Below are 14,241 nucleotides of genomic sequence, written 5' to 3' on the forward strand. Positions count from 1 at the left end.
ATGGACCCATAGATGCTCCATACAGACACTTGCCCCATTTGCTGCGATAAAAAATAAATAAATCACATACTCACCTCTCCGTCGCTCAGGCCCCCGGCACTTTCAAGTTACCTACTCCTTGTTCCGGTGCAGCTCCATCTTCCGCACTGACGTTCAGCAGAGGGCGCGCATTAACTAAGTCACCGCGCCCTCTGACCTGAGCATCACTGCTGAAGACAGAGTGACGCCCGGAACGAGGAAAAGTGACCATCGCGCAGCGTTCCCTGGTCCTGGCGCGGTGCAGTCCCTGCTTCTCCGACGCCGCAGCTTCATCCTGTACTGAGCGGTCACAGTTACCGCTCATTACAGTAATGAATATGTGGCTCCACCTCTATGTGACCGCTCAGAAAAGGAAGAAGCTGCTGCTGCCGGGGAAGGCAGGGACCTGCAGGGACCATGCCAGGAGTAGGTAAATATAATTTCACAGCCCCCACTCCCCCTCCCCTGCGTATGACTTGAGTATAAGCCGAGAGGGGGACTTTCAGCCCAGAAGCGTGGGCTGAAAATCTTGGCTTATACTCAAGTATATACGGTAATTGTGAGCAGAGGTTTTCAGAATGCAGAGAAGCGGGATGGTGACGCGAATTATGGCGTCATCGCCGCTCACCATCTTGGTGCAGTCCTCGAAGTTTTTGAGGATGGTACATGTCTGACATCCATGTCTACTCCTGAGGTCTTATGTGTGGAGTTTGACTGAATAAGGATGGCCTTGTTGATGCTGGTAGTCAACAACTGCCCTCTACTGCTCACAAATCCTTTCCAACATATGCAGTGTAGAGTTCCATCATGTGGGGACATCATACACTAGTCGGTGAGCCGGAAGTTGCAAACGCTGCTGAAGCACGGCAAGGGCATCTGAAGCTGTAGCTGACTTTCTAAAATGGGCAGACAGGAGGCGTACATTCACTACCAGATCCTGCAGCTCCGGGTAGATTTTGATAAATTATTGAACGAAGAGGTTAAGCCCTGGGGCCAGGCAAGGTACGTGTGTGAGCTCTCCTTGCCTCAGAGCCGCCACCAGCCATTGTCATACACGACCATGCCTGGCTGTAGGTTCAGCGGTGTCATCCAAAAATCTGACTGCTCTTTCAGCGCTGTCCACAACTCTTCAGCATTGTGCGGTTTGTCACCTAAGCAGATTAGCTTCAGCACAGCCTGTTGCCGCTTGGCTGAGGCAGTGCTTCCAGCTTCTGACTGATGTGCTCATTTCAGAGATGGAGGCTTAAGAGGAGGTGGTGCAGGAGCTGTAGACTGTGGAGGCAACCCATTGACATAGGGCCCGCAATCCTCTGCGTCTGGAGGATGTGTTCCATCCTAAGGTCCGACTGGGTCCCGGCTTCCACTATGTTAACCCAGTGTGCTGTCACTGAGATGTACCATCCCTGCCCACAAGCACTTGTCCACGTGTCCATGGTTAGGTGGAGTTTCCCAGTAACAGCATTGTTGAGTGCACGGGTAATGTTGTGGGACACGGGCTGGTGTAATACCGGTACGGCACACCGGGAGAAAGTGGCGACTGGGGACAGAGTACGTTGGGACGGCCGCCATCAGGTTGCGGAAAGCTTCAGTCTCAATGAGCCTAAAAGGGAACATTTTGAGCGCTAGCAGACGATAAATGTTATAATTTAGTACTGTGGTCAGTGGGGCGTTGGCTGGGTATTTCCGCTTGCGTTCCAATGACTGGGGTATAGACAACTGAAGGCTGGGACAAGGACGTGGACGGGCTTGATTATGGTGCTGGTTGACTGTGGGCAACAACAGGTGCAGGGCACAAAGCATCTTCACATGCACAGTGGACTGGGGCTTGGCTTCTACGCAAAACAGGAAAGAGCAGTGGTGTCACCTGCAGTGTTCTTGGAGCCTGGGGTTCAGATCACAAAGTTGGGTGACTTTGCTGCCATGTGCCTGATCATGCTGGTGGTGGTCAGGCTGCTAGTTTTGCTACCACTGCTGATGCAGGCATGGCAGGTGCTGCAAATGGCCTGTTTGGGGTTATCGACAGTCTTTAAAAAATAATCAGACTCGAGAAGATCTAACAGTTTGGAATGAGAACTTCCATCGTGTTGTTGTTACAGGGAACAGATGCACGCTTTCTGTCTGCAGCCAACAGACTGCTTCTTCGTGCCTTTTGGGGTGATATGCCTCCTTTCCCACGTGTGCTGCTGTCCTCCTGCCAGGTTGGGTCAGTTACTATGTCATCCACCACCTCGTCTTCCCCATCCGCACCCTGCTCCTCCTTCTGACTTTCTGGCAATTATGTCTCATTATCGTCCACCTCTTGTGACACTTTCCCACCATTACCTTCGTGTGACCATGGCTGCTCAAATCTTTGGGCATCACTACATGCAATCTCATCTGGCCCCACTTCAAGTTGACCAGCCGAGAGTCCGGAATCTTTAAAGGGAAAACTGAACAGCTCTTCGGAGTGTGCAAGTGTGGGATCAGTTGTCTCAGGGCACTCGGCATGGTGGGTGGGAGGAAGGAGTATCAAGGTAATATGCGGTCCACATTCACGGCTACTCAAGACTTGACTGTGTGGTAAACGTGGTGGTTGCAAATTGACTGGAAGCATTATCCACTATCCAACCAACAACCGTTTCACACTCATCTGTCTTCAATAGTGGAATGCTGCGGTCCTCAAGAAACTGGGACAGGAAGGTCGAGCGAGAAGATGTGGGTCTTTTTTGAGGCCTACTTTCAGCTTGGCCACGGCCTTGTCCTCTGCATGCACCATCACGTCCACTTCCCCGTCCCTTGCCTTGCCCATTTTAAATGGACTACTGAAATATTTTATAGGTTCAATACAAATGGATTAATTTTGAGTAAACTTATATGTGATCAATATGCCTGAAAAGTATTTAGAGACCACAGATACACCGGGCGTCTGACGGAGATAACAGACTGTTTCAAGGTGTTTTTTTTTTAATTTTTAATCCCAAAATACTGTATACACCAAGGCTAGCAGACAAAAAAAGGCAATGTATGGCTGTAAAGCGAGGATTTAGACACCACAGATACACTAGGCGTCTGACGGAGATAAGACTTTAATATGTAGCCTGTTTTTTGGTTTTAATTTTTTTTAACCGCTAAATACTGTATAGACCAAGACTAGCAGACAAAAAAAAGGAAATGTATGCCTGCAAAGTGAGGATTTGGACACCACAGATACACCGGGCGTCTGACAGACTTTCAGTATTTTTTTTATTTTTAACCGCTAGATACTGTATAGACCAAGACTAGCAGACAAAAAAGGCAATGTAAGCCTGCAAAGCAAGGATTTGGACACTGTAGATACACAGGCGTCTGACAGAGATAACACACTGATCAAAATGTGGCCTTGACTTTTTTTCGGGCCCACCAAAATTTTGTCAATAAGTAGGCTATGACACACAAAAAAAAAATTGGAGTACTAAAATTGTAAAATATTTAGCGCAATGATATGAGATGCATGTGGCGTACAAATCACAGTGATAAATATAACAACTGTAGCTAAATATTTTTGGGCCAGCTACAGATTTTTGGGGCAGCAAAATGGTGTAAAAAAATGTTGTAAGACACTCCAAAAAATAATATACCGTATATACTCGCGTATAAGCCGACCCGAGTATAAGCCGACCCCCCTAATTTTGCCACAAAATCTGGGAAAACTTATTGACTCGAGTATAAGCCTAGGGTAGGAAATGCAGCAGCTACCGGTGAATTTCAAAAATTAAAATAGATGCTCCATACCGTTCATTATTGCCCCATAGATGCTCCATATAAAGCTGTGCCACATATAATGCTCTGCACCATTCATTATGGCCCCATAGATGCTCAATATAAAGCGGTGCCATATATAATGCTGCTGCAATAAAAAAAAAAAATCACATACTCACCTCTCCGCTCAGGACGCCGGCGCTTTCAATATTTACCTGCTCCTCGTGCGGCTCAATCTCCAGCACTGCCGCTCAGCAGAGGGCGCGCACTGACTAAGTCACCGCGCCCTCTGACATGAGCGTCACTGCCAGAGGACGCTGGAGACAGAGCTGCACCGGAGCGAGGAGCAGGTAAATATCGCGCAGCGCTGCGCTCCCCCTCCCCGTATACTTACCTGCTCCTGGCGCGGTGCAGTCCCTGCTTCTCCCGGCGCTGCATCTTCTTCCTGTATTGAGCGGTCACAGTTACCACTCATTGCAGTCATGAATATGCGGCTCCACCTCTATGGGAGGTGGAGCCGCATATTCATGACTAATGAGCGGTACCATGTGACCGCTCAGTACAGGAAGATGCAGCGCTGGAAGAAGCAGGGGCCGCGCCGGGAGTAAGTATGTATAACTAGACAGCCCCCGCTCCCCCTCCCCTGCCAACCCCCGGGTATTACTCGAGTATAAGCCGAGAGGGGGACTTTCAGCCCCCAAAAATGGGCTGAAAATCTCGGCTTATACTTGAGTATATACGGTAGTACCCCCCAAAAAAGGCCAGATGTTTCTGCCCACTCACATCTGATGCCTGGGACAAAAAAAAATTAAATTGTTATATTTTCATGCTCTTGTAGTGGAATGACCTGGCTGCAGTCTGCAGCGTGACCGAGAAAATAAATGAAGAAAAAAGGGGGCTATGGATTGCTTTCTAATAAAATTGGCAGGTATAAGCTGCAAAAAATAAAAAAATTGCCACAGATACTTGTAGCTACGTATATATAAAATACGCAGCAGCAGACAGGAATGGAGCTTTTTGAGGTATGCAGTGAGATCTATATACTCACAAACAGTGCCTGCAGGCCTTGCACTGATGTGGCTATGTGCACATAGACTCCCCTGCCTACCTAGTGCTGCAATCTATGTACCCCCGAATTAGCCCTAAAAAGGACTGTTGGTTTATCAGGATTTGTTGATTGAACAATAGTAGACCCACATTAACTATTAAAAGAACGAATCCTACCCTATCTCAGCAGCAGCTCTCCCCCCTACACTACCTAAGTCCGGAGCAGAATGCGGCAAGCAGGGCGGCGCCAGGTCTCTTATAGACCTGATGATGCTGTGCGGCAAGCCAATCACTGTAATACCACAACAAAGATGGCTGCAGTATTACAGTGCATGACAGACAATCCCTGCATGCTGACTGGCGCTCTCAAAAGCGCCAAAATTAAAAGGAGGAGACCCAAGCTCCTGCCAAATAATCCCAGAAATACTCGCCGAGTACACCGAGTATAGTGATACTCTGGTGAGTACCGAGTAGTGGTGAGCACGTTCACTCATCACTAGTGGTCAGCAGTTAATTGATTGATGCACTTAAAAGCAACCATACTACCCATCAGACGGTGAGGCCATTTGTGAAACTTTTTTGTAATATCAGTGTTGGTCTTTGTATATCGAGTCATTTTCAGTAACCGCATTATCATCTGCTGAAATTCCCCTCTAATCACAGTTATACTGCGCCACCGTATTTGCAGTCAGGGTTAGCTGGTTAGGGGCCCACTGAGATGTTTCATCCCCTTGAGCTGAACCCCTAGTTACGCGTTGTGCTAAGGGTAGTTACCACCTCCTTCATCCTTCAATTTCAGGTGAGTGGATTTGAACTTGTCTCAATATTTCAAGTAATGCATAACGTGGAACAACTTCCTTTATCTTATTTACTTAAAACTATATTATGACAGTACGCATACAAAATAGTTTTATAGTTTTATTATATTGCTAATCAGATATTGCTAAAAGGATTTTTGTGAAATTGTCCAGTAGTTGTAGGGATTTGGATTACTTCAACTATGCTGAAGTTAAAATAAAAATAAATAATAAAAAACAGGCTTGATTTGTATTCTAGAAATTCATTTATGAAAGGAATATATGATTTAACAGAACAATATTTAATTTTAATTTCAAAAGAGGAATAGGTTAGAGAACAGCTGTAATCAGAATCTGAAGCACTTCATTGCCATTTTATGTCTTTCTCCCAAGATTTACTGTAGGCTATGCAGTTCCCCCAAATTTACTAGATAATTTGCTTATCAGATTCATCACTTTTAGGTTGCCTTGATATTTTGAGATGTTGGCTGGATTTTGGGATACATCTTGGATTGCAGCCATCACTTCTGGATCCTGTAGGTGAAAATAAATAAATAGAATCAGTATCATTATGTAATTAAATGGGTTTCCCACTCATTTACAATTTAATTTACCGTAATCATCTGAAGGTAGTGTTCAGAGAAAAACAAAACAAAAAACACCCCTATACTCACCTATTGGACTGACTCTGCACTTGGCAGGAAACTGGTGGTGAGACACAGTACCAACATCTGGTGGGGAGCATCACGTGAACATCACTGCAGCTAGTCAATGGCCACGGATCCACTGCAGCCTTCATACTAAAAACTAAAACTAAACAGGAGCAAACATCTATCTTACTGTTGTGATGGAGTATGAAAGCTGCAGTCGATCAGTGGTCCCTGATTGGCAGCAGGGGTCCTGTAGCGCTCTCACTGCTGGATGTTTATGTCAGGAGACCAGTGGGGGAAAGAAATACAGAGAAAGCAGTTCAATGGGCAGTCTGGGAGACTAGCTTTTTCTTTACCTCTTACATCTTTTAACCCCTTTCTTTGGCACCTAAAACACTTTATTGGAAAGTAGCAATATGCATATTAAGCATCATGGCTAACTTTCAGTTAGTAGTGGACAACCCCTTTAACTGTTGTCAACTGTTTAAGTATAAAATGCATTTTCAGAAAAAGTTATTAAACCCCTTGGAAAGGGTAATCTTTCATTTTTTCCTCGTCTCCCAAAAGTATTAACTTTTTATTCCCCTTGACATCGCTGTGTGAGGACTTTTTTTTTTCGGGAAGAATTGTTCTTCTGAATGGTGCTATTAATTTTACTTGAGTAGTGAATGATAGAAAAAAATCCCAGTGTAGTAAAATAGGCATTGTGGTGGCTCAGTGGTTAGTTCTGGGGTCAAATCCCACCAAGGACAACATCTGCAAGGGTGCTTCTCACAAAATTAGAATATCATCAAAAAGATAATTTATTTCAGTTCTTCAATACAAAAAGTGAAACTCATATAGACTCATTACAAACAGAGTGATCTATTTCAAGTATAGATTTCTGTTAATGTTGAGGATTATGGCTCACAGACAATGAAAACCGAAAAGTCTTTATCTCAGTAAATTAGAATTATTAACAAATCACCTGCCAAGGCTTCCTAAGCATTTAAAAAGGTCCCTTAGTCTTTTCCAGTAGGCTCCATAGTCATGGGGAAGACTGCTGACTTGACTGATGTCCAGAAGGCAGTCATTGACACTCTCCACAGAGTAAATTTTGCATTTCATTTGGAAATCAAGGTCCCAGAGTCTGGAGGAAGAGTGGAGAGGCCACAATCCAAGCTGCTGGAGGTCTAGTGTAAAGTTTCCACAATCGGTTTTGGTTTGGGGAGGCATGTCATCTGCAGGTGTTGGTGAACTGCGTTATCAAGACCAAAGTCAGTACAGCCATGTACCAAAAATTTTAGAGCACTTCATGCTTCCCTCTGCCGACAAGCTTTTTGGAGATGGAAATTTCATTCTCAAGCAGGACATGGCACCTGTCCACACTGTCAAAATTAGCAAAACCTGGTTTAAAAACAACAGTATCACTGTGCTTGATTAGCCAGCAAACTAGCCTGACCTAAATCCCATAAAGAATCTATGGGGTATTGTCAAGAGGAAGATGAGAGACACCAGACCCAACAATGCAGACAAGCTGAAGTCTGCTATCAAAGCAACCTGGGCTTCCATACCACCTCAGCAGTGCCACAGGCTGGTCGCCTCCATGCCAGGCCGCATTGATGCAATAACTGACGCAAAAGGAGCCCCGACCAAGTATTGAGGGTATTTACTGAACATACATTTCAGTAAGCCAACATTTTGGATTTTAGAATCATTTTTGAAGCTGGTGTTATTATTATTATTTATTGTTATAGCGCCATTTATTCCATGGCGCTTTACATGTGGTGTTGTAAAGTATTCTAATTTACTGAGATAATGACTTTTGGTTTATAATTGGCTTTAAGGCATAATCATCAACAAACAAAAATAAACACTTGAAATAGATCACTGTTTTTAATGACTCTATATAATATACGAGTTTCACTTATTGTATTGAAGGACTGAAAAATTAACTTTTTGATGTTTTGTGTTTAAATATTTTTGTAATCCGATTTGTGTGTGATGTTTCAGCACTAAATAGTCTTAAGTAGATGAAGTGAAAAAATATAGGTATAAATTAAGTTTATGGGATTAAATAACCAAGAATTGGCATGTGCACATGTATTCACCCCCCTAAAGTCAGTACTTTGTAGAGCTTCCTTTTCCGGCAAATACTGCTGCATGCTGCTATAGACAATTCTCTGAGATTTCCACATCTTGCCAGTGGGATTTTTACCCTTTCCTCAAGGCAAAACTGTTCCAGCTCTTTAAAGTTCCTGTATTTTTCAGATTATAAGACACAAGGGGGGGATGGGGGTGCATCTAATAATGCGGATATTCAGTACAGACCAAAAGTTTGGGCACACCTTCTCATTTAAATATTTTTCTGTATTTTCACGACTATGAAATTAACACTGAAGGCATCAAAACTATGAATTAACACATGTGGAATTATATACTTAACAAAAAAGTGTGAAACAACTGCCAGGAGTGTGTAAAGCATTCAAAGCCATAATACAAATTCTAACAGTAAGAAAAAAGGAGAACCGGGACCATATAGTAAAGATATAAATAGAACAATCTTTATTAATACAAAGGGTTTTAAAAATTATTGGACATCAGTAGAAATTACATTGTAAACCACGACATAACATGAAAAGGGGGAGAAAAACACCCTACATCTCGCCGCCCCAGCGTAATGTAATAGATGGTCGTAATGTAGCTGTAAACGGTAAGCACCATACAATAACAGATAGGTATATGGAAAAAAGGGGTCACAATAATAACAAAGTCTCGCAAGAAGTAAAAAACAGGTGCACACTAACAGCAAGGGTAACCCCTGCGACAGCGGTAACGCCTAGCCCATGCATGACAAACCGTACACAGGACCTAACAACAAATATGAAGCAAGTGCATGGAAACAGCCATAATGGCCCCTAAAAACAACGGTAGAACCTGAGCTGTGTATAGCGTACCATATGGTAGGAGTAATGACATGGGAGAAGGAATCACCGCTGTAACAATGCCTAGTACAGAGTATGAAGCCGGTGTGCACTAATAGCTAGAGTAACCCTGCACCAACGATGAGAACTGTGTTGTATGCTTACCTATGCAGGTGAGGGGGAGAGATGAAGGGGTCCCGCCGGTGGGATTATCCCCCCTGAGGAAGCGGCGGGTTTACGCTGCGAAACGATGTCAGCATTTGACAGCAGCATTTAGTAAGGCCGAAAAAAGAAATTTGACATTTAACTAGTTAATAGCGGCGGGTGGAATCGTGATTATTGCGGGCACGTTAGCTGTTCAAAACAGCTGACATGTCCCGGCTTTGATGCGGGCTCACCGCCGCAGCCCGCATCAAAGCGGGGGTACAGACCTCTGCAGTAATAGTATGGCAGAGGTCGGTAAGGGGTTAATTTATGCCTATATTTTTCTCACTTCACCAACTTAGATTATTTCGTGCTGATGCATCCCCCACAAATCGGATTGCAAAAATATTTAAACACAGGTTGTAATGTAACAAGTAAAAGCCAAGGGGGTGAGTATGTTCACAAGCCACTGTGTATACTGCAATACGTTGGTATTGCGGTATATAGGGAAAATCTAGGTCTATTTTGAAGCTCAACATATAAATGGGAGACAAAAAGGTAATCCACACGGCTGATGCACCTAATGTCGGCTTAATGAATCCTTTACAGGGAAAGCTAGTTATACCGCCCCCGGGATCTTGAGTGCCTACCCAAAGAAAAAGCAATTGAGGCCATGTCTATGGTAAAGAGAAAAAGGTGGCACTCACTGTGCTATGTAAAAATACCTTTTATTGATTCACAGTAAAACGTGGGAGCAGGAGAGTCTTCTTAGGAACATGTCTTCAAAACGCTCCTGCTCCCACATTTTAATGTGAATCAATAAAAGATATTTTTACATGGGACAGTGAGTGCCACCTTTTCCTCCTTCCCACATAAATGGGAGACTGCAGGAGGTCACCAACACATGTTCTATTTAAACACTTAACTGGGCGAGTCTGTGGGGACGGATGCTGGCTATTTAAAACGGCTGGCATCAGCCACGTGTGGAGGGAACTCCGCTTCTGAGCCCTCTGTATATGCTGCCACTCTACGCTGACGGGTTTCCTTTATGGATGTAACTGTACATCCATACTAGTTAGATGGCAGTGGAGAACCGCTTTAACTGTAATCAATTACATAATAAAAAGTTATGTATCTTAAGAAAATTACATTTCAAGGAAACCTGTCAAATCCCCCAAGAGTCCCACACCACCACAATAACAACAAATATGCCTATTGCTGTATTCAAATTAAGTCATTTACACGCAACAGAACCATTTATCTTTTTAAATTACATTAAATGCATACATTACAAATGTAAATACTTTGACTGAACCACTCACCATACACAAATAAGCCAGGACTAGTCTGTCAGGGCAGTGCTTACCAGCGACTAGTTCTGCCTCAGATAGTCTCCTCATACACCCCCGATAGTGAGAGACGTCCTATACACAATCCATTTCATGGTAGTCACCAGAAAACTTGTGCATACACACAGCATCTTCGACAACGGATAGTATACAAAAACATAATTATGACTGAAGGGGGCATGTGATCAGAAGATCCAAGGCAAGACAAGGGGCATAGGAATGCCCCACCAGATTCATTAGAAAATGGTGAGCGGTCCTACATAATGCAGGACAGAAACTCAATCTCTTGTTGCAGACAGTATAAGGTTATGAGAAATACTTCTGAGCATTAAAGGGGTTGCCCCACAAAGGACATTTATCTCCAACTCACAGGAAAAATAACAAGGTGGTTGTCCCATGAATTACATTTTTCATTGAAAGCATACAAGTTAAATGTATAATCCCTTAGGGTAGATAGCCCCAATTCTTCGTCACAACACGATCACAATGATGGAGCATCCTCTGCTCTATCATATGTCTATGGCGCCTAGTCAAACCGTCAAGAAGGGCTGTTTAGTAGATTAACTTTATTGATGTGGTCTATTTCATTTAATATCGTCAACTCTATTGAACATAACACCTACCTGCATAGCAGTCAAGAGTTCTGGGTCAGAGAGAATCTCGCTTAGTCCTGGCATTCCAGCCATGCCACCAGGGAATCCTCCAGCCATACCTGGCATGCCACCAGGGAATCCTCCAGCCGTACCTGGCATGCCACCAGGGAATCCTCCAGCCATACCTGGCATGCCACCAGGGAATCCCCCTATAAAGAACAAAGGTGGAATATACGGTAAATATATTATGCTTAAAATTAGCTACGATTAATTAAAAAAATATATATATAGTACAGACCAAAAGTTTGGACACCTCATTTAAAGATTTTTTTCTGTATTTTCATGACTGAAAATTGTACATCCACACTGAAGGCATCAAAACTATGAATTAACACATGAGGGATTATATACTTAACAAAAAAGTGTGAAACAACTGAAAATATGTCTTATATTCTAGGTTCTTCAGAGTAGCCACCTTTTGCTTTGATGACTGCTTTGCACACTCTTGGCATTCTCTTGATGAGCTTCAAGTGGTAGTCACCGGGAATGGTTTTCACTTCACAGGTGTGCCCTGTCAAGTTTAATAAGAGGGATTTCTTGCCTTATAAATGGGGTTGGGTCCATCAGCTGTGTTGTGCAGAAGTCTGGTGGATACACAGCTGATAGTGCTACTGAATAGACTGTTAGAATTTGTATTATGGCAAGAAAAAAGCAGCTAAATAAAGAAAAACAAGTGGCCATCATTAATCTAAGAAATGAAGGTCAGTCAGTCCGAAAAATTGGTAAAACTTTGAAAGTGTCCCCAAGTGCAGTGGCAAAAACCATCAAGCGCTACAAAGAAATTTGCTCACATGAGGACCGCCGAAGGAAAAAGAGGAAGACCAAGAGTCACCTCTGCTTCGGAGGATATGTTTATCTGAGTCACCAGCCTCAGAAATCACAGGTTAATAGCAGCTCAAACTAGAGACCAGGTCAATGCCACACAGAGTTGTAGCAGCAGGCACATCTCTACAACAACTGTTAAGAGGAGACTTTGTGCAGCAGGCCTTCATGGTAAGATAGCTGCTAGGAAACCACTGCTGAGGACAGGGAACAAGCAGAAGAGAATTGTTTGGGCTAAAGAACACAAGGAATGGACATTAGACCAGTGGAAATCTGTGCTTTGGTCTGATGAGTCCAAATTTGAGATCTTTGGTTCCAACCACCGTGTCTTTGTGCGACGCAGAAAAGGTGAACGGATGGACTCTACATGCCTGGTTCCCACTGTGAAGCATGGAGGAGGAGGTGTGATGGTGTGAGGGTGCTGTACTGGTGACACTGTTGGGGATTTATTCAAAATTGAAGGCATACTGAACCAGCATGGCTACCACAGCAGTTTGCAGCGGCATGGTATTCCATCCGGTTTGCGTTTAGTTGGACCATCATTTATTTTTCAACAGGACAATGACCCCAAACACACTTCCAGGCTGTGTAACGGCTATTTGACCAAGAAGGAGAGTGATGGGGTGCTATGCCAGATGACCTGGCCTCCAGTCACCAGACCTGAACCCAATCGAGATGGTTTGGGGTGAGCTGGACCGCAGAGTGAAGGCAAAAGGGCCAACAAGTGCGGAGCATCTCTGGGAACTCCTTCAAGATTTTTGGAAGACCATTCCCGGTGACTACCTCTTGAAGCTCATCAAGAGAATGCCAAGAGTGGGCAAAGCAGTCATCAAAGCAAAAGGTGGCTACTTTGAAGAACCTAGACTATAAGACATAATTTCAGTTGTTTCACACTTTTGTTACGTATATAATTCCACATGTGTTAATTCATAGTTTTGATGCCTTCAGTGTGAATGTACAATTTTCAGAGTCATGAAAGAGAAAAATCTTTAAATGAGAAGGTGAACTTTTGGTCTGTACGAGAGAGAGAGAGAGAGAGGGGGAGGGAGAGACAGATATATCTCTAGACAGAGAGAGACAGATATATCTCTAGACAGAGAGAGACAGATATATCTCTAGACAGAGAGAGACAGATATCCCTTCTAGACAGACAGATATACCTCTAGACAAACAGATATACCTCTAGACAGACAGATATACCTCTAGACAGACAGATATACCTCTAGACAGACAGATATACCTCTAGACAGACAGATATACCTCTAGACAGACAGATATACCTCTAGACAGATATCTCTAGATCGACAGATATCTCTAGATCGACAGATATCTCTAGATCGACAGATATCTCTAGATCGACAGATATCTCTAGATCGACAGATATCTCTAGATCGACAGATATCTCTAGATCGACAAATATCTCTAGATCGACAGATCTCTCTAGATAGTCTATCTAGAGATATATCTATCTCTGTCTATCTAGAGATATATCTATCTCTGTCTATCTAGAGATATATCTATCTCTGTCTGAGATGTCTCTACATAGACAGAGCGAGATATCTCTAGATAGACAGAGCTATATCTATAGACAGAGATAGAAATATATCTATAGATAGATAATACCAAGCCCGATGTTTAGTAATAAACATAATAAAATGGTACATTAAGAGTTAACTAAAGACACACAAAATCTGCGTTAGGCCGGGGTCACATATGCGTGAAACTTGCGCGAGTCTCTAGCATCAAGACCCAGCACTGCCGCCGGAGCATTCTAATGCATAGAAATACATGCAGCCACATACTCCAGTCCGAGTGTCGGCGGCAGTGCCGGGTATTAAGGTGCAAGACTTGTGCGAGTTTATCGCAAGTGGGACCCCGGCCTTAAACGTAATATCTGTTTAAATTTAAAAGAAAATGTGAAAAAAAAAAAAAAAAAATGCTGTGGGCTCCCGTACAATTTTCTGTGCCAGAGGGAAAGGGCCAATTTTTACAGCCTAGGAAGGGGTTAATGGGTTAATACCCATGGATCTTCTCGGGCTATGAATATCAACCCGCAGCTGTATAATTAGCCTTTACTTGCCACGTCATTTTTTGGGGGGTCCCCCTACTTTAATAATGGCAGGTCAGTTTTAGCATTTAGT

At 43.5% G+C, this 14,241-nt stretch overlaps 1 protein-coding gene across 1 annotated transcript in view; it reads right to left on the reverse strand.

The window, feature by feature from the left end:
* Positions 1 to 5,687: 5,687 nt before the first annotated feature.
* The window catches only part of ST13 (ST13 Hsp70 interacting protein), a 245,178-nt gene continuing 236,624 nt past the window's right edge, over positions 5,688 to 14,241 (reverse strand). The window contains exons 11-12 of the mRNA XM_069737082.1: positions 11,249 to 11,427; positions 5,688 to 6,113 (exon numbers count right to left, since the gene is read on the reverse strand). Of these exons, the coding sequence (XP_069593183.1) occupies positions 5,985 to 6,113; positions 11,249 to 11,427 (308 nt within the window). The 3' untranslated portion in view covers positions 5,688 to 5,984. The remainder of the gene's footprint in view (positions 6,114 to 11,248; positions 11,428 to 14,241) is intronic.

The sequence above is a fragment of the Ranitomeya imitator genome, chromosome 8 (genome assembly GCF_032444005.1).
Source record: "Ranitomeya imitator isolate aRanImi1 chromosome 8, aRanImi1.pri, whole genome shotgun sequence".
Taxonomy (NCBI): domain Eukaryota; kingdom Metazoa; phylum Chordata; class Amphibia; order Anura; family Dendrobatidae; genus Ranitomeya; species Ranitomeya imitator.